This window comes from Gracilinanus agilis, chromosome 2 (assembly GCF_016433145.1).
Source record: "Gracilinanus agilis isolate LMUSP501 chromosome 2, AgileGrace, whole genome shotgun sequence".
In the NCBI taxonomy this organism is placed as follows: Eukaryota; Metazoa; Chordata; class Mammalia; order Didelphimorphia; family Didelphidae; genus Gracilinanus; species Gracilinanus agilis.
Window position 1 is genome coordinate 546,528,842 of NC_058131.1, and position 25,100 is coordinate 546,553,941.

The 25,100-nt window shown below is 34.9% G+C and overlaps 1 protein-coding gene across 1 annotated transcript in view; it reads left to right on the plus strand.

The window, feature by feature from the left end:
• Window positions 1-363: 363 nt before the first annotated feature.
• The window catches only part of CEP152 (centrosomal protein 152), a 79,750-nt gene continuing 55,013 nt past the window's right edge, over window positions 364-25,100 (plus strand). Inside the window, exons 1-8 of the mRNA XM_044660054.1 lie at window positions 364-593; window positions 2,996-3,099; window positions 3,347-3,413; window positions 7,796-8,074; window positions 8,718-8,886; window positions 10,539-10,679; window positions 11,810-11,949; window positions 18,576-18,776. Of these exons, the coding sequence (XP_044515989.1) occupies window positions 480-593; window positions 2,996-3,099; window positions 3,347-3,413; window positions 7,796-8,074; window positions 8,718-8,886; window positions 10,539-10,679; window positions 11,810-11,949; window positions 18,576-18,776 (1,215 nt within the window). The 5' untranslated portion in view covers window positions 364-479. The remainder of the gene's footprint in view (window positions 594-2,995; window positions 3,100-3,346; window positions 3,414-7,795; window positions 8,075-8,717; window positions 8,887-10,538; window positions 10,680-11,809; window positions 11,950-18,575; window positions 18,777-25,100) is intronic.

Below are 25,100 nucleotides of genomic sequence, written 5' to 3' on the forward strand. Positions count from 1 at the left end.
AAAGTATTTGAAAGGAACTAAGAGGGTTGGACATTTTGTTCTCCAAAAATGGAAGTGTTGGGGGTGGAGAACAGTACCTTCTGTTCCCAAGTGGCTTTGTATGTCAGGTTAGTTGGGCTTATATTTCATTTTAGTTTTCTCCTATTAGTAAACTAAATCATAAGACATAGAAAATCCTTCATATTCATGTGGAAGGACTTTCAAAAAAGAAGGTTCTTGAGGCGAATGAATGGCTTTTAAAAATCTTTTCTTTACAGTATTTGTGAAATACTTAGTAGAGATCTAAGTACTTTAGAGAAAGTTTGCTAATAGATAAGTGTCTGTGCTTATCTGTGAACATTTTTACTGATAGATTATTTATGCTCTAATTAATATACTTTGATGGAATACCAGCTTTGTTAATGTTGTAGGACACAAAGTAAGCAGTAGTAATTGGTTATCTATTGTGTAGCTTTCTAGTATCGTTGTGAGGGGGGAAAATGTACAGTTCAGCTTGCACTGTCCAGGCTCCCCTGCATTATGTGGCTATGTACTTGAACCTCACTGAAAGTTTAGAAGAAAATGTACTTTCCATACAGAAGTCCTTACTTGAAGTAAGTACGAAAGATTTACTTTGGATCTTTTAAAAAAAAAAAAAAAACCTTGTTAAATAAAGTGTGTGTGTGTGAATAGCTTTTATATATAAAGTAGTACTAATAAGCATGGACCAAACTACTTGAACAACTTTTTGAAAGATCTTATGGACATGAACTATTTTTCTAATATGAGTTTTCTATCTTTCTTTCTGGTAGCGCCTTGATTTCACCTGGATAGACTTCGTTTTATAATGCATTTTAGTGTTCCAGGTTTATAAACATTGAAAATGTTTTTGAGGCACTTGAATATAGTTTTTCTGTTAGAAAAATTTTTCCCCTATTTATCTAGGAACCATGTTTCCCCACTCCATGCTTGCTCATTACCTTGCCAAGTGTCACTATTTTTTCATTACTTTTAAACAAACATGTAGGTAATAAATTTGACTGTTATTGTTGTTAGTACAAAACCAAGTAAGAGATGAGTAGCTTTATATTATAAAGGACAGTCTTCTTTTTTCCCTCATTTACCTGAAGGGGGAAAAAAATGAATTACCTCAGGAATAGTGATTTGTAAAGCAATTTCATTTTGAAGTGCTTTGTGAGATGTTAAATTATTATAGCTATAGTATCTTTAGCTATTGCTCATATACTGTACCCAGTCGACTTAAAGGGGAGAGTCGTTTTACATAAATTAACCACGAAAACACCTCACCTTTTATGCAAAATTTCATGGAATATTTAATGTCCTCAAAAGACAAGGAATACATTTGACACAAATGGGTTTATATACTTTGCAGAGAAAACTTAGGCTTTTATAATTTAAAGTGCTTAATTTCTTAAGGAAAGAACTTGTTTAAATTCCCCTCGCCCCAATTCTTGTCACTTAGCACTATCTTACTGAATCATGTAAAACTCTTAATTGTCTTTATTTTAAGGCACCTTTTAAGTGGGGCTGAAGACAGTGCATTCATTTTTATATATCTGTTAAAACTCTGCTAATTAGATTTATTAGTCATCCACAGAGGCCCAACACACAGTTTGGGAAATAATTGAATGAATTTGTTTAGCTTTTTCATTGCTTACACTAGCTTTTAATTCACATAGGCAGAATATTAAACATGGAACTATGTTATTCCACCTGAAAGGGTAGAAATAGAGTGTAGCTAAAGTCTGAATTAGTGCTTATGCTTTAGACAATGACGTTTTACTTTTTTTTAAGGTAAAAGAACCCCACTCTCTCCAGGTACTCAAACTTTATCAAAAGCAATGTACTTTGTATCTCCTCAACACTAGAGTCTAATGGTTTGAACTAATTAATACTCCTTTGGGACCTGGTGCCAGATTTACAAGGGACATAAGAGCACCTAAGCCATCTGCCATTGCTATTCTGGCAATTTGGGGGGAGAAACCTGCAGGGCTGCCAGACACCCCCAGGAGAGCTATTAGATTACTAGATCTTTTTACTGGTAAAACAGCATTCTAAAATTCAAATCTATTCTCTGTTACAGTAATGATATTCTGTTTCTCCTATTAATATGGTTAGCTATAGTTCTCAAAAACCTTTTCTATTCTAGAGTGAATATATTTAAATTCAGGGTTTTTATTAAATTAAATTTAAAAATTAAATTTATTTTTTTATTGTTTGAATTTAACAAGTTAAAAAAAGTTTTTGTTTGTGTGTTTTGACACATTTCAACCAACATGCTTTGTGTGCAGATGCAGTGCTTGTGGTTAGACCCCAGCACAGAGAGATATATTTAAATTCTAGGAAAAAATGGAATCAGTTTCTTATAATAAATATTTATACAGCTTAATATGAGTTTCTTAATTTTGCTTTATAGAAATTATCTCACAGCCCAAGGAGGAGGGATTATATAAATGCATATATAAATGAGTCTGATTTGTATTGTGTGGCCTACTGGTAAAGTTTCTCAATTAAAAGTTCCATCAATTTTGATTCTCCATTATGTTGTGATGAGTTTGGGATCTCAAAGTTATACTAGCTGATCACAAGGTTATGCAGATTCTACCTAGAATGGAAAGGCTTTGGGACCAACCAGTAATGCCCAAAGACAAAACCAAATTCAGAGAAATAGCACCAGATGGCTTATTATTTGAGGTTTTTTTCGGGGATAAGACTATACAGTGACTTCTGAAATTGCCTGTCAAGGTAGGGATGTTATTGATGGTATATTTCACTGTAGAGTATGCCTACATTGATACATCAAATTGAAGATCTTTTTAAAATATTCATGTGTTTGTGAATTTTTGGAAAAAAAGAAACATATACAAACAACAACAACAAAAAATATTTGGGAAACTTTTTGCCTCTATATATTAAAACATCTCATAAAAAACCTATTCTGTATCATATGGTCCAAGGAATTTCATTTAATATTTCATATGAATTCATTTTTCAGCTGCATCAGTTATTGACAGACCTTCCTCATGATATGCTGGATGATGACCTCTCTTCTCCAGATCTCAACCTTTCTGACTGTAGTGAGGATGCCACAGTGGGACAGTAAGGATAAAAAATTGGAAAAAAACTAATTAGATTATTTCATTATTATTATATCTGAGTAATAGTAAACAAATGGACATATTTTACAAAATTAGGACATTACAGATGAGATATTTTGAATCTTACATACTTAACGTCAGTTCATTATTTTAAACTTGCAAATATAATAGAGAGCAGTTGATAATGAAAAAGCTACCCATGTATTTATTCCAAAGATACACTCTAACATGAATGTTGTTTTTTTAAGAACACATAAGATTCAAGATCCAGAAGACAGCTGGAATGAACATCATGTACTACCTAAACCTCAGAGTGTAAGTATAAATAGTTTTTTTCATTTCATGCAATAAAAATTATCAGTTTTATCTTTTGAGGTTACCTACATCCCTTAGAGACATCTTTTAGTGTGGGAAGGGTGGTCATTGTGGTAAGCAGAGCTATAACTAGGGATGGCACCAGTTGATGACAGGGAGGGAGGAAGAGGAGGTCTCAGGATCCTAAAATGGGAGTATACCAGCCTTCGCCTTCATTGTGCAATGGGTTCCTTTTGCGCCAGTCATTCACAATTGAGTAAAGAGGCAGCTAATCTTCCCAGAATGCCTGATCTGTGCCCCCCATAGTCCCAATGCCCACAAGGAAGTGAAGGTGGAGGAACTGCTGAGGCAATTGTCTCCCTCGTCCCTGGGATGCAATAGGACTATGCCACGGACATGGTGTAACAGACCACCAGACCCTTGGAGAAGAGGACATTTCTTTTGAGGGTGGTTGCTTGACCAAAAGAACAAGGGTCAATTGAGCTGCATGTGGGGGATTATGCCATTAGACCCAGCAGAGGACCATGTGGCATGGGACAACAGGGCTGCGATGGGGAGGAAGTAAATACACTTCTCTAAATTTTAACTCCCTAGGACAAAGCCACAGTCGCCCTCTTCTTGTTACAGTTCTTTGGGTAAGTATCAGGATGACAAGTGATAAAGGAAAAATCTTTAAGGAGTGTGCAAGAAGTGGGCCATTTATTTCTGCCAGTACCAATACATGTTCACAAAATACAAGTTGGGTTTTTTCCTAGAGAAGAAGATAGAAATACTTCTCTCTCCAGATTATCAAGGAGAATGAAATATTTATTCCTTGAAAGAATGGAAGAAATGTTTCAAGGAGAAAACAAAGAAGAAATAAAATTTGAAGAGACATTAGGAAATTCTAACTTGAGTCAGGATATTGGAAAGGTAGAAAAATATAAAAAAGGAAAAAAAAAAGAGCCAATGAACATTTACAGCTAAGTTTTAAGTTCAAAGCTTTTCTTATAGTAGAGAAAGCAATACTATTTTGGGAAGAAGAGACTTCTTATGTTCTAAAAAGTGATGTTAAAAGGAAACAAATTTGACCTCATCTGCCACTAAGATTTGAGAGATTAGGGCTTAGAAAGATAACTGGAATATGGCTGAAGAAGAATATGGCTTACTCTACAGGAAAAGCATAATGAAAGGGAGTAGTGAATACTTATATAAAGAAGTCTAGGAGCCTAAGCAGGGAAGTGTAGAGAAATTTTGGTGAGGATCAGTAGAAGGAGAAACAGAAACAATCTTTTCCCGGGGATATACTATAGATTACATGGAAAGAAGTAGGAATTAAGTGAAGAGTCTGGGAAGCAGATTACAGACCTGTTATAGAGGCATCCTATCATAGTGAATGAGGATTTGATTATCCAGATATCTGCTAGAGCCCTTTCTCCTCCAGAAGCATAATATTTGAACAATTTGTGACCTACCTTAAGGATAATTTAAACCTTTAAAAGGTGGTGCAAGGAACAAAGAACACTGCTTTCCTGGACCTGATTTTAATTTAATGAGGAAGAGGTGATTGCTGGTATAGAAATGAGAGAAACTCTGGCATAAGTGTCCTCCATCATAGAGTTTGTGATAGAGTTTATGAATGCTGGGCACTATTTGGGACAATCATTAGATTTTGGAGGGGAAAGATTTTAAGTGGTTCAGAAAAAGATTAGGTAGGATGCAGTGGCTTAATATTTTATAGGCGAAATTAACCCTTGAGACTGGTATGTTAGCCAACCAGGAGCAGAAAGTAAGTCTGCTTATAAAGATTTATGTATCTATACAGAAAACTTTTTGGCCATCACACTTTTTTTAAAGTGTACTAAAGATAAACCAAGAGATAGTGAGGAATAGTGGTTAGCTAACTAGTCTCAATCTAAGAAAGACATGGGTTCAAACCTGACCTCTAACATATTGGCTATGTTTCCTGGACAAGTTGCTGAACTTTTTTGTGCTTTCTAAGACAATTTGTTGCAGAGAAGATGCTAACCTTGCATTGGTAGAGGGTAAGAGTTTCTTATACCTGGTAGTTTCTTATACCAGTGAAAATCACAAGTTCATTTCCTATTCCTATAGAAGATAGACCTAGCGCAAGTAAATGGTAACTACACAGTCCTGTATGAGTGATGTTGGAAATATTAAAAACCATAATGAGTTGTGGTTAGAAATGTATGCTAAGGACAGGGTAAAAGATTTGTTTTGTGGGGAAGAGGGGCCAACAATAAAAGAAGGATCAGAGAAAGGGATGGGACCACTATTTCTGATGAATGGAATGATAATAACAGTGATAGTGAGGTTAGATTATTCAAGTCTTATTTATTTCCATTTTACCAAGGATTATAATGGCCAGAACAAAAATGATTAAAAAGATAGAGAATATTGTGTAATCCTTTAAAAGGGGGGTGCAAGTAACAAAGAAAACTGCTTTTCTGGATTTAATTTTGATTTAATGAGAAAGAGGTTGAAGATGCTAAAGTGGAAATGTTAGGAACTTTGGTATAGGTGACCTCATCATAGAATTTGTGATAAGAGTTTATGAACATTTCAGACCATGTTTGGAGTACTTCATCCAGTTTGGGGTTTCATATTTTAGAAAGGATATACCTTTCAGTGAATTCATACCACCAAGTCCAGCTAAACTAAATTAATCCCCAAGATAGTGATGTTGAACCTTTTAGAGACCAAGTGCCCAACTCACAGCAAGGGAGGAAGTGCTGTTCCCATTGGCTGTTGGGCAGAGGGGTGGGTCATGTGAGAAATGCCCTCAGGGGTAGGAGTAGAGAATGTTCTCAGTGTAATATGGAAAATTATACTGCCATTCATTACATCAGGAGTAGAGAAAGGGAAAGGAACAGTCCCCTCCAGCATGCTCTGGCATGTGTGCCATAGGTTTGCCTATATGGCCATATGGTATGAAAAGAAATAGTAGCTTTTATTCAGATTGCCATCATAATTTTTGAAAGATTTTGGACAACGAAAGAGATATCACAGGCTAGAGAAGAACAAATGCCCAAGTTGTCAAAAAATTGGTGTTTATTAAATATATGCCAAACTATATGCTATTTAACTTGGCTTCTGTTCCTGGCAAAGTTCTAGAACATGTAACAAACACATTTGTGACCATTTAGAAAGGAAAGTGGTATTTATTAAAGCCAATGTGACTTCAACAAGAATTAATAATATTTGATTAATCTCATTTCCTTTTTTGACAGATATACTTTGTATACTTGTCAGAGGAATACTACTCACTTTGGGGTATACATATGGTATAGGCATTCTATACCATAGGATACAATGTTAAATTCTTCATTAACATTTAAGCCCTTCATGCCATCTTTGTGAACAAGATGGACATGGGCTAGGTGATAAGACAGTTAAGTGGACCAAGAACTGATTGAAAGGCCATCCCGAAAAAGTAATCACTAATGGATTGGTGTCTTCTAGGAAGTACCCTCATGAATACCCCTGAGAATCTATTTGATACGTTGTTGCTCAGCATTTTATCAGAAACTTGGATAAAGCCAAAGAAGGCATACTTCTTAAATTAGATGAAACAAAGCTGAGAGCTAGAGTTAACATATTGAATAACAGAATTAGGTTCCAAAAAGATCTTGATAGGCCAGGACAACAGGCTAAATCTAGTAAGATGAAATTTAATAGAAATAAAATGTTCTATACCTATCTTCAAAAATTTTTCTCCATAATTACAAGATGGAGGAGAAATGGCCAGGCTAACAGATCCTCTGAAAAAAGATCTGAAGGTTTAACTAGACTGCAAACTCAGTATGTCATTGTCATGATTTGTCACCAAATAACCAAATGCCAATCTAGACTATTTTTTTAAAAAAGTTTTAAGAGTTAATAGTTCTTCAGTACTCTTATCGGGCCAGGTTTGGAATACTGTATTTAGTTCTGAGTTTCTATTTTAGAAAGGACAAAGACCAGTAGAAGGGACCCAGAAGAGGGGGAGAGGAATAGACACCATGCCCTATGAAGATCCTTTGAAGGAATCAGCAGTGATTAGCCTGGAGAGAAAAGACTTCAGAAGATAAAGTAGCTGTCTTCAAATATTTGGAGGCTTCTTATGTAGTAGGAGGATTATATTTATTATTTTTGGCCTAATAGATTAGAATTAGAACACTGGGTAGAAGTTGCAAAGAAAAATTCATAATGATTAGGGCTATCTGAAAGTATAGTGGGCTGCTGCTTTGGGATGAAGTCCTTCTGGGACCTCCAGATGGGCCTTTGTGATTGATGTTGAAGAGGAATTCTTGGTCAGATTTAGGTTGGATGAGATGGCCTTGAAGTCCCTTCTGATTCTGAGATTCTTTGTTTCTGAGTGCTTTTGATTTACCCTCTAATAGGGCTATGATGATGTTCAGAATTTGTATCCTGGAAAGAAACATGTCAATGGTTGGGAAGAACATCACAGAAAAAACGAAGACCTATATACTGGGTGCAATATTGAAGAACATCATGATGGAGGTGGAAGTGGTTACAGTTCTCCAAATGAATATGAACAAAATGATTTATATCAACTTCCGGAAAACTTTAGGCCATATACCAATGGTCAGAAGCAGGAATTTAATAATCAACCAACTAAAATAATAAATTTTCCAGATGGTCAGAGGGAACATTTTCAGGTATTTCAAGAATTTACTTTTAAAGGGGAGAATTTGTGAGTTGTTCTAACTACAAAGATTTCTATGAGTGTAATGACCCAGGTTTATACTAAATTAGTCATGGTGTTTTCTGTTTAAATCTATAACAACAGTTTTGTGTCATAAACATAGGTTTATAAAGATATTTAATAAAACATAGGCTTATGAAGATATTTAATAAAAAACTGAAAGGTTATTTTAAATGACCACAAGATGTATCTTCTCTGAACTTTCAAATGTCTGACCACTGCTGCTTTGTCATTGGACTCCGATGAAAAACCAAAGTGTCTTGATACTGCTTTAGAATGAAAGAGTTATAATGATGCAGCAAGGCTGTATGTATAATTGATAGATTTTATTTTGTGAGGCTTTGTTGTCAGTTTTTTTCACCCTTTTCATAATTATTTGACAAGCATTAATTTTTTCATTACACCTTAAGAACAGTGATATGCTTAACATTTCATGTAGGTTCAGTGCCTTAAACCTACCTCTCTGTTTTTGTGTAATTATTTCAGTAATTTATAGGTTTGGTTTTTTGTTAGGACAGAGATTATATTGTTCAACTAAAATTTACTTATTAATAACTATTTGTAAACTAACATCAGCTTCATATATCTTATGATAGCAATTTGGTACATCACATGTTCCTAATAGTCAAGCTTTGGAATCTTATAAAGTGACATTTAAGCCATACCAAACCTCCAGCCAAAATAATATCTCATCCACCCAGGAAAGAGCAAGAAGGAATGATGGGTTTGAAGAGATGCAGCAAAAATTTTTGGAGCCTGGTGAAAGTAAGCATCTACTTAAATCTTTTTTTCCCCAACTACATATTTTAGTCCATAGAAGTTTATAGTTGTTTGAGCTAAGAGAGACCTTCAAGATCATTTGGTCTAGTCTCCTCATTTTTCAGATAAGTAACTAAAGGCCCAGGGAGGTTAAGTGATTTATTAGGGTTCGAAGATCTCAGATTTAGAGATGGAAGGGAGCTTTAAGGTCTCTGGCTCAAAGTAATATAGTGAGTTGGTACAGAATAGGGACTAGAAACCAGATCTCCCAATTTTTAGCTCTCTTTCTGTTTATTGAAACCTAAATGGAGGAGTTTTTCATTATCATCTCTTTTTTCCTTGCTAAAATATAAATTGGGGTACAAAATGCAGTGTTTTACTTTATTCCGTTTCAGATTTTTCAGTAAAGCAAATATTAATGCTGATTTATATTTAGATCATACTTTTAAAGGTAATATATTTAGGCAGCTTTATGTAGGAATTTGGGCTCAATAGGTTCAAAGCTGGAAGAAACTTGGAGGCCGTCTTGTTTTTTTGTCCAACTCCTCATTTTACAGAGCAGTGAGAGACTTGGAGGAGTTAAGTGACTTGTCCAAAGTCACAAAGACCTGTAAGGATCAGAGTCCAAGAAATCAAACTTTGGGCTTCTAAGTTGTGATGACAATAATGTTTTTCTTTTCTTTTTTTTTTCCTCCAAAGAAATGGTACTTTTTTTGTTGGATAGAAATATACCATAGCTGACCAAAGAATTCTACAGGAATGAATATTTTGTACTGGAATTTTTGTCCTCTCCTTGTCTCCCCCCATTGCCAATTTTTTTTTATGTGTCTTCTTTTTTACAATTTTTGAATCAGTATATAAAAGGGGTCTTTTACTAGGTGGTCCTTTTTATTTATTTATTTGTTTATTTTTAAACATTTATTAATATTTATTTTTTAGAAAAGTTAACATGGTTACATAATTTATGCTCTTACTTTCCCCTTCACCCCTCGAACTCCCCCAACCCCATGGCTGATGCATATTTCCACTGCTTTTAACATGTGTCATTGATCAAGACCTATTTCCAAATTGTTGATAGTTGCATTGGTGTGGTAGTTTCGAGTCTACATCCCCAAACATGTCCGCCTCAAACCCATGTGTTCAAGCAGTTGTTTTTCTTCTGTTTCCACTCCTGCAGTTCTCCCTCTGAATGTGGATAACGTTCTTTTCCATAAATCCCTCAGAATTGTCCTGGGTCATTGCATTGCTGCTAGTACAGAAGTCCATTACATTCTATTTTACCACAGTGTATTGGTCTCTGTGTACAGTGTCCTTCTGGCTCTGCTCCTTTCGCTCTGCATCAATTCCTGGAGGTCTTTCCAGTTCACATGGAATTCCTCCAGTTTATTATTCCTTTGAGCACAATAGTATTCCATCACCTAGGTGGTCCTTTTTAAAGGAGGCTTGCCTCCAAAGTTAAATATCAATTATAAGTTGTATTATAATTTCTTGAAAAGAAAAATTTGAATAATAGACTGCCTAGATATTTTCTAAAAGATTATTTTCCTAAAAACACTTAGAACTCTCTTTTTTCATGGCAAATAGCAGTCCTAAACAAATGGCTTGAGATAAATGTATTTTTCCCCATCTAATAAGGTTTTTTGTGTGTGTCCCACTAGATTCTTTAGAAAATATGCAAATTGCTCAGCTTCAGGTTCTTAATAAAGCAAAAGAGAGGCAATTAACTGATATGTGTGAGAAACTAGAAGAGAGCGAACGACAAATTAGATATCTGAATCACCAGCTTGTGATGTTAAAAGGTAAGAAAATGTGAAAAATTGTTGGACACTGGATATTCATGGGAGATACTTTAGTTTCATCTTCATAATCCTTTAAGTTTTTTTAAAACCCTTACCTTCTATCTTAGTATCATTTTTAAGACAGATGAACAGCAAGGCATGGGTAGTTGGGGTTAAATGACCTGCCAGGGTTATATAGCTAGGAAGTGTCTTAAGGCTAGATTTGAACTCGCTGTCCCAACAGTAATCTTCAGAATACAATTTTTACTGCAGAAACATGGAATGTTAGAATTGGGGGGGACATGATCATTCACCTCTATCATTCTACAGAGGAGAAAACTGAGACATACAGGTGAAGTGATTTGTCCAGACCACATAACTGTAGTATTAGAACCTCACTGGGCTAGAACTAGTATTCTTTTCGCATGTTATTTTCTTCCTTCATTTCCCTTCTTTCCTTATTCTTTCCCTCCCTCTTCCTCTCCCTTTTCTTTCCTTTTTTCTTCTCCTTTCTACCTTTCTTTCCTCTCTTTTTTCTTCCATCTCTGCCTTTTCTTCATTTCTTCCTTCCCTTCCCTTTCTGTAGTCTTAAAATATCTGTACACGTTTTTAGCTCTATTGGTAATGTAAACTAAAGAGACTAATGATCCCTTATATAGTTCTGAGTGAAATATTCCAATTTCCAATGGCTTCACTTGTGCTTGCTTTGATTAAATAAATATTATAGTCTTTTGATTCCTATCATGTGTTTTAGAAAGAAAACTACAGTATTATTGGAAGGGGCAAATGTAGTAAAGATAAATTCAATTGAGAACTTTAATTCTTTTGTACCTTTTGTCATGGTGCAGAATTCTATGATTATGGCATTTCTTGTCCAAGTTACTTAACAGCATACAATTTTCTTTACCAAAAAGCCAATGACAGTGTCAGAGAACAGACAGAGAAACAAAGATGAAAGTAGGCTTTCTTAAAAATATACATTGTAGCATTGTAAGTATACTGCTCTTTTATCAGTTTATTGCTATTTTGTTACCTTTTCCCAAATAAACTCAGTTAAATGAGATGTTGAAAACAATTAGTGAACAAGAGTATTTATCTAAGGCCTGGTTGGTATCTTGGCAATTGAGATTATGATATTTTTATTACCTTAGATGAAAAGGATGGCTTGGCACTCAGTCTTCAAGAATCACAGAAACTTCTTCAGAAAGGAAAAGAGAAAGAGATACAACTTGAAGGGCAAATAAAAGCACTTGAAACCCAAATTCAAACATTAAAAGCCAATGAAGAACAGGTAAATATTTCTAATTGAATAACCATTTCAAATCTGTATAGCTTGGATTTATGGTATAAAATGGCAGAAAATTCAACATGAGTTTGAAGTGTGCACATTAGAGAATTTAGGGGCAAGTATGGTATAGTGCAAAGCATGCTGATTCTGGTGTCAAAGACCCTAGCTTCAGATCCTACTTCTGAGACAATCTATGTAACTAACCATAAACACCCTGGTCTTATTTATCTCCTCTGTAAAATGAGAGGGTTGGATTAATGGATCTTCAAGTTCCTTTCCAGCTCTAGATTTGAAATCAATTTTCTACTCCTTTACCATGACATAAATTGTGCTATAAACCTAATCAGTGACAACCCAAATTTCCAGAGCAGATCACAAATGATTTACAAAAGGTATTTTAAAATTTTTTTCAAAAGGATTCACCATAGAATTCCTTTAAAAGAACACTCTTTTGGAATTCCATCTAAAATTTTAGATGAATAAACATTGGCTTTCCAGGTTTCAGGATTGTATTATAGATAGTGAGATTCTTCTTTAAAATGGAGATATCTTATGTAAAATAATAATATGGAAATGTTATGAGGGAAATGTGGCATTGTAATGAAAGGAATAATTTGTTAATTACAACAAAGAATTCCTTCATAATTCCCTGAGTCTTAGGAGATCTATTTTTCCATTTAAATCAGATTGAACAGAAATATTTCGTTTTACTTTGGTATTTAAAAAAAAGGTGAAGGGAGCTTTTGGATGTGGTTTCATTTGACTGTATTTATCTGTATTTTTCTTTTCATACCACTTTGATTGCTTTAGAACTCTTTCCTATTACTGCCATGTCTGATTCAAACCGGTTTTCTTGTGGTTGTCTTAAGGATGCACCTGCACTTGTTTGGATCAGCCTTTATATGCCTTTTAGAGAGAGGTAGGAATGTTACCTCAGAACCTAGATGTCATAGAAATATTTTCCAGGCATTTTTATTTTTATGCTGTCCTGAGTCATTCTGGTATGTGTGTTCCTGGCTTATAGAAGTGCCTGCTTTGTGGCAGGCACTCAGGATTAGAAATGGTTTGGGAAAAGTTAGGATTGTGGAATTTTTGTTTGGTCATTTTTCTAGTTTACTTTTGGCTTCCTGACCAGGTATCCTGGGATGCTATATGGGTAGCATATATAGGGTCTATGTAGGTTCTTTTGGCCTACTTGATGACAGTAGACTCATTTTCATAGTGGGAACTCATTAAATCTTTCTCAGTTATCTTAGTTGATTTGAGTCATTTAAGGAATGAGATCGAGGGTATGGAATCTGGAGGGCGGATAGAATGATTGGCAGGACTCCCCCCACCCTTTTTTTTTTTTTCCTTTTGGATTCTGCTTAGCAATGCTCCCCTGGGAATGAAAGTGGAGGGTTGGAAATTACTTCATCAAGGTTTTCCCCTTGGTATCAGCTCTAGTGTACAGTGTTGGGAGTAGGGAATAGTTAAAAAAAAAAAGGAAGACATTATTCTTGTGGAAAGTTTAACAGTTTTATAAATGGGTAACTGGAGGAGAGAAGGAATAGGGGAGAAAGAAACTCAAAAGGCAAAAAAACAAGATAAATGAAAAAGGAAACAATATCAAATAAAAGAACTTTGTTCAAATCCCCCTCCCCTCCAAGCTCCACTTTCACTTATTTTACTAGCTACTAAATGTTTATAAGTTGTTGCAGAACCAGGAAACTGTAGAACTTTAGTCTCTGTCTTTAATTGAAAGGGTCAAGAACTATTGATTCTGGCCTATATTTGTCCTATATTTCGGTTCACACTTGGTCTAATTCTGAGACAAGGAGGCAAAGAAGCCTTTCCAAAATGTCCAATCTACAATGATACTTCTTTCCACAGAGCTCCTATAATTTAATTCAACAAATAGTTATAATGTGTTGTGGAAAACACCAAGTTTACCTCTTAGGGATGGGGCAGTGGGACTAGTTTTAAAGATCTATGGGTTCAGGGAACTCCCTTAACCCATGCATATCCGTACCTCTGCAGTTTTGTGGTCTGAGAGAATTGCTTGGCAGAGAGTATGTATTGGTTGAACTCAGTTATTTTTGACCACAAGGAAGTTCTCTTTCCACTATGTCAAGCTGCTTCTTATATTAGGAATGCTGAGATGAAATACATTGGCTTTGCCCTTGGCCAGGTGCTTATAATTTAGTTGGAAATAATTAATTTCTTCAGAAATCTGATGCATCTCACAATACCATCATTCCTTAATATGACATCTTTATGGATTGTTGTGATCAAAATAATTTATCCTCTGATGGATGAACCCCCTCACCAAACTTAGCTGGATGTTTCTCAGATAAAAAGAGACATATTATTTATAATACATTCCTATCCTCAATCACTAAATATTTATTAAATGCTTATTATATGCCAGGCCTTATGCTAAGGCCAAAGTCTTTCTTTCTATTGTGGTTAGACTTGCCAGATTTTGGATTCTACTGAGATAGCCTTCAAGACTTCATTATCCATAGTGTTATTTTTGTGGAATGAGGCACCTGAGACTTAAATATGTAAAGTTTTATTTTGATATTTAGCTATTCCATGTATGTATATTTATTTTCTACTTTATATTTCCCATGTAAGAAATAAATATATAAGAAGTACTACTCAACATTTGTTTAACTGAATTACAATCTTAATTTGGACAGCCTTTTTTTTGGTGGTATCATGTATTTTAATCTGAGAGGACTTTGGAAAATATAACATCTAAAATTTAGTCTGTCTTTGAAGAGTACAAGTCAATGATTTATTTCTCTCAGATAACTTAATATCTAGCTTTTCTAATAACAACCTATTCTAATGCTGAACTGTTTAACATATTGCTGGTTTCCATGAATATTTTCAGATACTGATGACATTTTAAAGCATTCTTTTCCAGAAACATGATTGAAATAGATCAGTTAACTTTTCAGGTTTTTTTTTAAATGACAGACAAGATAGTGATATTAAAAAAAAAGAAGCAATATATACAATAAAATAAATTAATGACACTTTGTAGTAGCAAAAAATTGGAAACTTTAAGCAGCTATTTGTCTACTATGGAATGGCTAAGCAAATTATAGTAACATTATTAATATTTTGCCATGAGATATGACAAAATAGACTGAGGAAACTGGACTTTTATGAACTAATTCAAAGTGAAGTAACCAGAACTTAGGAGAACAATTTACACAGTGACAACATTACAAAGAAAAATAACTTTGAAAGATTTTAGTGGGAGATCTATTCAATGTAAATATAAACTATGCTTTCAGAGGATAGAAGATGAAGTATGACAACTACCTCTCCGAGAAGTAATGGATTTAAAATGCAAGAGATGCACACTTTTGGTCATGACGAATGGGAGAATTTGTTTTGTTCATGAGGATTTTTTTATTTTTATTTTTATTTTTATTTTTTAAAGTCTTTCTTGAAAAATTAATTAATTAAGGACATTTTTCCATGGTTACAGTATTCGCATTCTTTCCTTTCCCTCCACTCCCCTCCCTTCCTTCCATAGCCAAGATACAATTCCACTGGGTTTTACATGTGTCACTGATCAAGACCTATTTCTGTATTATTGATATTTGCACTAGGGAGATCATTTAGAGTCTGTATCCCCAGGCATATCTCCATCAAAACATCTTCTGTGGTTCTACTCCTACAGTTCGTCCTCTGGATGTGGATAGTTTTCTTTCTCATAAATCCCTCAGAATTGTCCTGGATCATTGCATTGCTGCTAGTAGAGAAGTCCATTACATTCGATTTTACCACAGTGTATCTGTCTCTGTGTATAATGTTCTCCTGGTTTTGCTCCTTTCACTCTGCATCAATTCCTGGAGATCTTTCCAGTTCACATGGAATTCCTACAGTTCCTTTGAGCACAATAGTATTCCATACAAAGATTTTTTTAAACCCTTAACTTCCATCTTAGAATCAATACTGTGTTTTGGTTCTAATGGAAAAGAGTGTAAGGGCTAGGCAAGTCGGGGTCAAGTTGGCTTGTCCAGGGTCACACAACTAGAAAGTGTCTGAGGCCAAATTTGAACCCAGGATCTCCTGTCTCTGGACCTGGCTCTCAATCCACTGAGCCACCCAACTGCCCCTGAGGATTTTCTTTTCTTAAAAAACTATATACTTGGGGAAGAGAGGAGGAGAGAAAGTAAATTACTTGTTAATCAGAAAAAAATAAAACTTTTATAAAAAGAGAGGCTCTGTTGTATAATGGCTTGAGAGTTAGTTTCTTTTTTCTAGTGTTCTCTGTATCAGGGAAATCATTGGTCCAATACTCAGAATGCTAACTTTTTCTTTCTTTTCTATCTATTCTCTTGTTGTATATAGTTGAGCAAAATTTGTTTGTAGTAATTGTATCTAGACTTAAACTTTTACCAAGTTCAAGTTATTTGTGATAGGATTAAAATACAGTCTTTATATGTTTAGAATACAATCTAGCTATGCAAACTATTAAAGCAATATTATTCTAGCATACTTCCTATTACTTTGAAATCCTATTTATTTAGAAATAGCCCAGTAGAATTCTGTAATCTGGCATAGTCAGGGAATAGGAAAACACCAAATTGATTAAGGAAGCAGTTTAACCGGATTAGGTAGGAAATGTTCAAACCTCCTCTGGCAGAAAGAGATTGGGTATGTGGGGATGGGGAGAGAGAGAAAGAGGAGGGAAGGGAGGAGGGAAAGAAGAAAGGAAGGAAGAAAGAAAAAAAGGAAGAAAAGGAAGAAGGCAAACATGTAACAATTAGGGTAGCCTTGAAAGTTACATATTATTAAATTTTTCTTTTTTTTTTTTTAAAACAAGCTGTATGTAATAGGTATTTGTAGGTTCATATATAATCCTTTTTGTTTTATTTTGTATATGGAAATGTTCTCTTTGTGGAGAGAGGGGTCATTAAATTCTGTATTAAATGACAAAATTTTCAAAAGAAAAAGTCATCATCTTGTCATATTCATCATCTTGTTACTTTGGGATTATATAAATTTATTCCAATGATATTTATATATCTCAAAACATTTTTAGGAGTGTTCTTTAGGAATTGCTTTCAAAACTCATGTTACACTATTTTGAATATCCTTAGTGGCATCATTTTTTTCTTTGAAAAAATAGATTTTTTTGATACCTTAACATTGCTTAGGTTTACTCCTTTATCTTATCCTTCTATCTCCTCTCAGATAACCATCCCTTACAACAAATAATTTTTAAGAGAAATAAAAATAGGAAGTAGAGGAAAATACATTAGCAAAGCCAATCAATTACTTCCAAAAAAATCTCCCATTTTTCCACATTTCGCATTCTGGGCCCCTCCTTTGCAAAAGAGTTGGGAGAGATGTCTTATCTCTTCTTAGGGCCAACCTTTTTTACAACATTTCTTTTCTTTTTTTTTTTTTTTAAGACTTCTTACATCTTTATTTGTAATTTTGCAAAAGTTATTATCTATTGTTTTGGGGTGGTTCTTCCATTACATTCTTGTGGTCTTTGTACATATATATATATATATATATACACATATATATATATTTATTTTTTTTTTTTTTTACTTTACCTATTCATTTGATATGTGTTCATGTAAATTTTTACATTTTCTGTATTCATACTACCCATTGGTTCTCATAACGGTAATATTCCTTTGCATTAATTTACCACATTTTGTTTAGCCCCAATCATTGGACATCTGCTTTGTTTCTTGTTTTTTTAAGTCAAGTGAACAAGCATTCATTAGTCACCAGCTATGTACCAGGTACTGTGCTAAGCAGTAGGATTTCTTTTTGCTTTCACTGAAAGTGCTATCATAAGTATTTTGATATATATAGAGCCTTTTTTTTTTTTTTTTTGGCAATGACCTTTTTGGTATATTCTCCAGATATATATTGCTTATTCTTCAAATAACTAGAATGTCAATAATTGTGGAATTTGTATGCTAGTTAAATTGTTACTATGTTGAATAGAACAATAAGGTTATTAATTTGCAAGATGAACTACATTAATTAAAAAAATGAAAGAAAAAGTCACAAAATATGGTTATAGCTTTTAAAACAAAACTTCCAGATTTTTTGAAAAGTGGCCAATGGCAGTGTTGATTAGTTTTTCAAGAAAACTGTCATTTTCTATGACCCAACAATTGGCTTGCCCCACAAGAGGAGCCCAGCTATCTACTTGCTACCTTAACAAAGTGGTCATGTTGGGAACAGTGCTATAACAAGTTCTCTGCAATTTCCCTGCCTAGCCTTGGTATCAATGTTGCCACAATGCTACAGGAAACACCTTACTTCTACCCGAGGGTAACTAAGTTGGGGTAGTCCTCATTACCCATGGGCCTGGGAATCCCATCTAGAGGAACTTTAGGGAACCATACCCTCATCCAAACACAGAGAGTCTGTTGCCCACCTTTTTATTATAGGCCTTTCATGAAGTCTGTTGGGAGCATCCTGCCTGAGAAGGTTGTTTGACTATTTCAGAGAGCTGCTATGTTTTACTGAAAACACATTTGGGGTTTTTAGAACTTAAGGAAAATCTAGCATTTGAAATAATAGAAATATATTTATAAATATTACAAATTACAGACCTGAATTTTGTGTATATTTTGTGTGAATTTTTTTAGATGATTAAGAAAGCTAGAGTGAGTGAGGTGGCCATGGAAAACCTAAGGCAGCAATTGTTAGAGCTTCGTCATTCTGACTCTCTACAGCGGGCAAAAGAGCAACATGAGAATATTGTTTTATGCCTCAGAAAGAAGTATGAAGACCAAGTGACAACTTTACAAAAGAATTTGGAGGTTACCAATGCTGTACTTCAAGAGCAGGTTTGAATAATTTCAAAAGAGGAAATATTTGTAAATAAAGATGTATCTGTGCTTAGCATTTTGTAGTTAATCACTAATCTTTGTAAACTTAGTTTGAAATTTGAAAAAATGTCAGTCAAAAAGCAAAGAGAACACTGATTCACTCATTTGAGAATCTGAATCAAAATATTGTATTTTTGAGTGTGAAGAAATTCTGAAGGCATATTTTCAAAATTTTCTATGTTTTGGGGATAGCTATACTTAGCTTTAAGTGAGGCATGATGCTCTCTACAAGGTTCTTGCTGGTGTCTCTATAAGTATAATTTTTGAGTTGTTTGGTAGCATTTATGAGAAACACCTTAATGAAAGAAGTTAAGCCAAGTTAGTTGACTAGGTTTTATTTTTGGGGGCTCCCAAGTTTGTATTCACACCATCCTCAGCAGAAAGTGTTGTACATTTGTCTATTCATGATTGTATGAGGTCAGCTTATACATATGCAGATAGAAAATTATTGACATTAGCAGTTTTGAGGAAAATACTGTACACAAAATAAGGGAGAATTGAGATTCCAACTGTTTATAATATATAGGTTTGAAATTGGTTATTTTGTAGAAAATTATTATTCCCAAAGGATTACAACTTTCTATTTTCAGGCAATTCATTTGAAGCATCTCTGCCTTCAGAGTCAATACCTAAGTGAAACAAAAAACTCATTTATTTCCAGTGAATAGAATTACAAATGCCCATATATACTAATTATATTATGACATATGCTACGAGGGCAGCTAGGTGATACAGTGGATAGAGCACTGGGGTTGGAGTCAGAAAGATCTGAGTTCAAAACTGCCTTCAGACACTTAATAACCATGTGACCCTGGGCAAATCAGTTAACTCCTATTTGCCTGAGTTCCTCATCTGTAAAATGAGGACACACTGGAGAAGGAAATGGCAAACTACTCCTGTATCTTTGCCAAGAAAAACCCCATGGACAAAAAGTCCATGCAGTCACATAGAGTTGGACATGATTGAACAGCAGCAACAATGCTACTATCTAATATTTTTATAGCTTATTCTATAGAATTTGTCCATGTTATTAATCAAAGACAAGTTATAAGTAAGTGAAAGTTGCTTTTAAGTTCTTATTTTTCTTTACTAATAGAAGGAAGTACTATAATGTATAATAAATCATGGATAGTCATCCTAAAGTTGTTTATATTATATTTTGACTGTGGACTACATTATTTAATTTTTGCAGATTTAGCTTCCTAAGAGTATTGATCTGCTCCCTAACAGTACCTATTTTAATACCTCGCTGTTATAGACTAAATCTAATAACCAGATTGATTTCCTAACATTTAATGAAAAGTCTAAATTGTGGCATGTTTTTAAAGAAATATAATTCTTTTGCATTTTGGTTCACAAAATAGAACTACAAACCCAAATAGTCCTGGAATAAAGTTGTCTTGTTTTTAAGGAAAAGAATGGATTGGTTTGTAAATATTTTAAAATGTATCAGCCTGATTTATAAACAATTCTGTTATGCATTTGACTCCATCAGTACCTTTATGGGTTTATTACGTATAAACTTATTATAATAGCCAAACTAGTCACTTTGCTGTTTCTCCCACAGAACAAGGACTTTTGGAATTTAATACCTTCTCTTTTGGTATTTAATAATATAATTATTTTATTGTCAGTTATTCTTTCTCTTCTCATATGAAGGAACTGCCAAAAAACAATGAAATCCTGGAGAACCAAAATAAGGAAATTAGATATAACCTGTCCAGTTATTGGGTATTGACTTCACCCACCTACTGAATTGCAATATTTCTTTCATACTGATACATACTTTTGTGAATACAAAATATTATACATGTTCTTCTGACTTCAAATGTTTGCAATACTGATTCAACCCAGTTGAAATTATTCTCCAAAAATCTCTTATCCATTTTGGCTCTTTCTTCAATCGTCTCTTAAGCATTTGACATGATTGTGACTACTTTTCTCCACCTCCTGGTTGATCTTATTTCTATATTTACCTAACATGTTCTTATTTTTCTGACCTGTCTGGCCTGACTGTTTAAGTTTCCTTTGCTGATTCATATCATGCCAGATCCATGATGTCATACCTATGGCACATGTACCAAAAAGGACATGCAAAGCCCTCTCTGTGGATATGCAAGCCATCACCCTCCAGAGTTCATTATTAGAAAGGCAGAGGGATTGGGGGAGCTGCTCCCTTCCCCCTCTCCACTGCACTTAGGACATTTTTTCACTTCACCTGCCCCTCTATCCAATGGGAGCTCTTCCTCCCCTGTCTGGAGTGGGTGGTGCTCACAACAAGAGGTCTCTGGGGGGTGGGGAGGGCAGGGCATAGCACATACAGTCTCTAAAAGGTTCGCCATCACTGCCCCAGGTGGTCCTCCTTTGTACTGGATCCTATTCTCTCCTATACTCATTTGATACCCATCAGCTTCTATGGGTTCAGTTATCATTTCTATTCAGATGACTCTCAAATCTATATAATCTCAGTCCTATTCTCTTGTCAGTTAATTTCAGCATTTCTGACAACCTACTGACATATCAATCAATATGTCTGAAATGGAACTTCTTTATCTTTCCACTATCTCCCACCCCAATATTTTCCCAAAATTTCATATAGTAACTTTTGAAGGCACTATCTTCTAGTCATCCATAACCTCAGTGTTGTCAGTACCTTCTACTCTTTCACCTCACGTTCCAGTCAGTTGCTAGGTATTGTCAGTTTTTTGTAAAGTATTCCTCTGTTCCCCTTTTCTCCTCAGCCACCCTGCTTGTCAAGCTATCTTCATCTCTCACCTGGACGATTTGGAGAGTACTTTTGATTGATCTCCTTGTCTCAAAATTGTCTTCTCCAAAACATCAGCGAAAGTGATTTTTCAGGTTCAACTAGTCATGTATTCTGCTTAATAAACTACATGGCTTCTTCCTGGCATCAAGTGGGAATTTCTCTGTTCAGCATTTACAACCTGACTCCAACCAACCTTTTTAGGTTCATTATGTATGCTGGTATATCCTGGCCTAACCGTCTACCTTGCTGTTCCTCAGACAAAGACAATCCATCTCCATTCTTGTGTATCTTTATATGCTGACTAATATCCAACTTAATTCCATTTTTCCTTCAAATTAAGCTTCCACATTCTGTCTTCTACAAGTGAAACCTTAATGGTCCTGATCCTCTTAACATCTGCTGGTCCCCTTGCTTCACTCTTTTTTTGTATACATTGTGAAATGTACTTTCTTGAGGGCAAAGAGAATTTCATTTTTTCTTTGTATTATCAACATACCCTTGTTCACATCTATAGATTTAATAAATGCTGATTGAATTGATAGAGTGGGAACTTTTTTTATAAACACAATCTTGGAGAAAAGACTAACCCTCTTACATTATAGGCTTAATGAAGATACAAGATTTTTCCTATATGCACATTGTATTTTCATTAGATATCAAAATCCACATAAAATACATAAAGGTTTATTGCATATGCACATAGCATAGTATCACTGTTTTCTTGTATATAATGTAGTAAGACACTAAAAGCTGGCTGGGATACTTTTGCAAATTGAAGAACAAGAATATTAATTAGGTGCTCTGAGAGATTTGGAATTGTCAGGGTTGGTTTTGTTTTATGCATACTTGTTAGATTTCTAATTTTGATTGATATTGAGTGACATATTGAGTGATTATTTTGTTTCGGTTATTTTAAACTACTTTAGGTTAGGCATCATAGTGCTTACCTGTAATCCCTGCTATTAGGGGAGGCTGAGGTTGAGGGATTGGTTACTTGAATTCAGAAATTCTGAGCTGCATTAGGCTATGCCTTGATAAGGGTGTCCATACTTACCAGTATGGTGAACCCCAAGGAAAAAGGGCTTACCAGGCTGTCCAAGGAAAAGGACAAATCAGCCTCAGTCAGAAAATAGGAGCAACTGAAAGCTTCTGTGCTAATCAGTAGTAGTAGGAGCAAACCTACAAGTAACTAGCTATCAGACCCAACATAAAAATTCTAGAAAACCTCACTATTTTCAAAATGTTTCAATTGTTCACATTTATATAAAAAAATTAAAAATATAATGACTCTTAGAAGAAAAATGTATATACAAGCCCAACCTAAAAAAGAGAAACTAAAAAAAAAATCTGTACCTTTGTTAAGTTTAGGATTCTCTGAGAGAAAAAGAAGGTTACTTAATCCCATTTTCAATTAAGGAAGACAGGAAAATATGAGCTTCCATTGCTATATCTATCTTTTTCCTTTTTTGACAATTGAAAGTAAAATAGGTTGAAGTATAATAAACTACTTTATAGAGTTTTCTTAAGGTTCTTTGCATTTGGGGACAGCTGGGTGGCTCAGTGGATTGAGAGCCAGGCCCAGAGACAGGAGGTCCTGGGTTCAAATCTGGCCTCCGACACTTCCTAGCTGTGTGTTGCTGGGCAAAGCACTTAACACCCCTGTTGCCTAGCCCTTATTGTCCTTCTGCCTTGGAACCAATACATAGTATTGATTCTAAGATAGAAGGGAAGGGTTAAAAAAAAAAGAAAAAGATTCATTTCATTTACTAAAAAATTGCATCCTAGACCAGTGGTGGTGAGTGCCAGGCCTCACCCCAACCCCACTCCCAAACTGAATACAGTGCCTCAGTGCCTGTCCCTCCCCAGAGACCACATGCCCTGCCCCTCCCAACCCCGTTCCTTTCCCCATACAGGGGAGGAAGTAAGTGTTCCCTTTGGGCTGCTGGGTGGAGGGGCAAGTGAAGTATCCTCAGTGAGTGTAGAAAGTGGGGAGTGGCCAGAGTACTCTGTTCCCCTCTGGCTCTGCCACCTGTGAGCCACACACCTTACCCCCTGTGTGCCCCCATTGGGCTGCTGGGCAGAGGGGTAGAAGATATGGAAAAATGTCATCAAGTGTGGTAGAGAGGGGGAGGGGAACATCTCTACCGGAGTCCCTTTGCTTTTCTAGAAATGAACCGGGGGGAGGGGGTGATTACATGCCCATAGATAGATTACAGCCCACTCTGTGTGCTATCTTTGGCACCTGTGCCATAGGTTCTCAATCACTGTCCTAGACCATTAAATTTAAATGCAATCTTTGATTTTCAGGGCTATGACCTTCAGATGCCTTTCTGTTTTAGTCTTTCTTTACCACCAGAGTGTAAAACAACTCAAAACACAACTTGAAAAATAATACAATAATGTGCCTGTCCTACATGCACATTTAATTGATTGATTGATTAATTAATTAATACATTCACATTTAATTAATACTTGGACTACACACAATTAGCAAAATTATTCCAGGTTTAGCCTGAATAAGAAAAAGGCTCTCCAAGTCAACATGATGAATCTTATATATTCTTCCAACTTTAGCTCTTACTTCTTTTACTACTCTTTAAGAATTTCTGAAATAGTCTCTATAAACTTGTTCTATTTCCTAGACCTGATAATAATCTGTGGCTTACACTATTCCCCACCCTCTCAAGTTAAATGAGATCACCAGTGATCTGCTCCAAAAGAGTGATGACTACTCATTCTCCACAGATATAAGTATAGAATACAAGTTAAAAACCCACTTTTTTCTCTCACTTTGGGGTATGGTCTTTAAGTAGGTTTTCAAATCTCTATTTTTCAAATGCTTCACAATAAACAGTGCCCTTTGATTTTCTATATCCCACAGGACTCCAAATTGACCAAACTTTATGCAACTGTGAAAAAACAAACATTATGGATTTAGCTACTTATTCTGAGAAATTGCTTCAGTTCATCAATCTACTTAGATGTCTGTGTATATTACATTATTTTGGGTTAGTTTAACTTAACTATCACCATCTCTCAGAGCTGTGTGACTGACCATAATGGAATTTTGCATATTTATCTTTTCTGATCTCATTGTCCTAAATATACTACTTGTTAATTTTACCTGTGCACTATCTTTCTTTCTTTGACTTTTCTAAGGAGAAGACATCACAGAATAATCTTTAATACCTAATCTTCCCTTTATTCACCATTGTCTTTATTTTTTTTTTATCTGACAGCTTGGTCTCCAATATTCCACTTTATCTTCTAAAAATTTTTCTGACTTCAATCATCAAAACTATTACAACCATTGTTGTTTACCATCAATATTTCTGTATCTCATCTTAAGTTACAAGCTATTACTGCTGTGGTTTATTTAGGCCCCCCAGTCCTCACTTTGTCCTCAAAGTCCTAAACTATTTTATTTCTGTTAATAGTCATCATCTAGTATTTCTTATTCCTTTATATTTTGTTCATTTTGGTACATTTTTACCCAGTCTGCCTTTGCTTCTTTT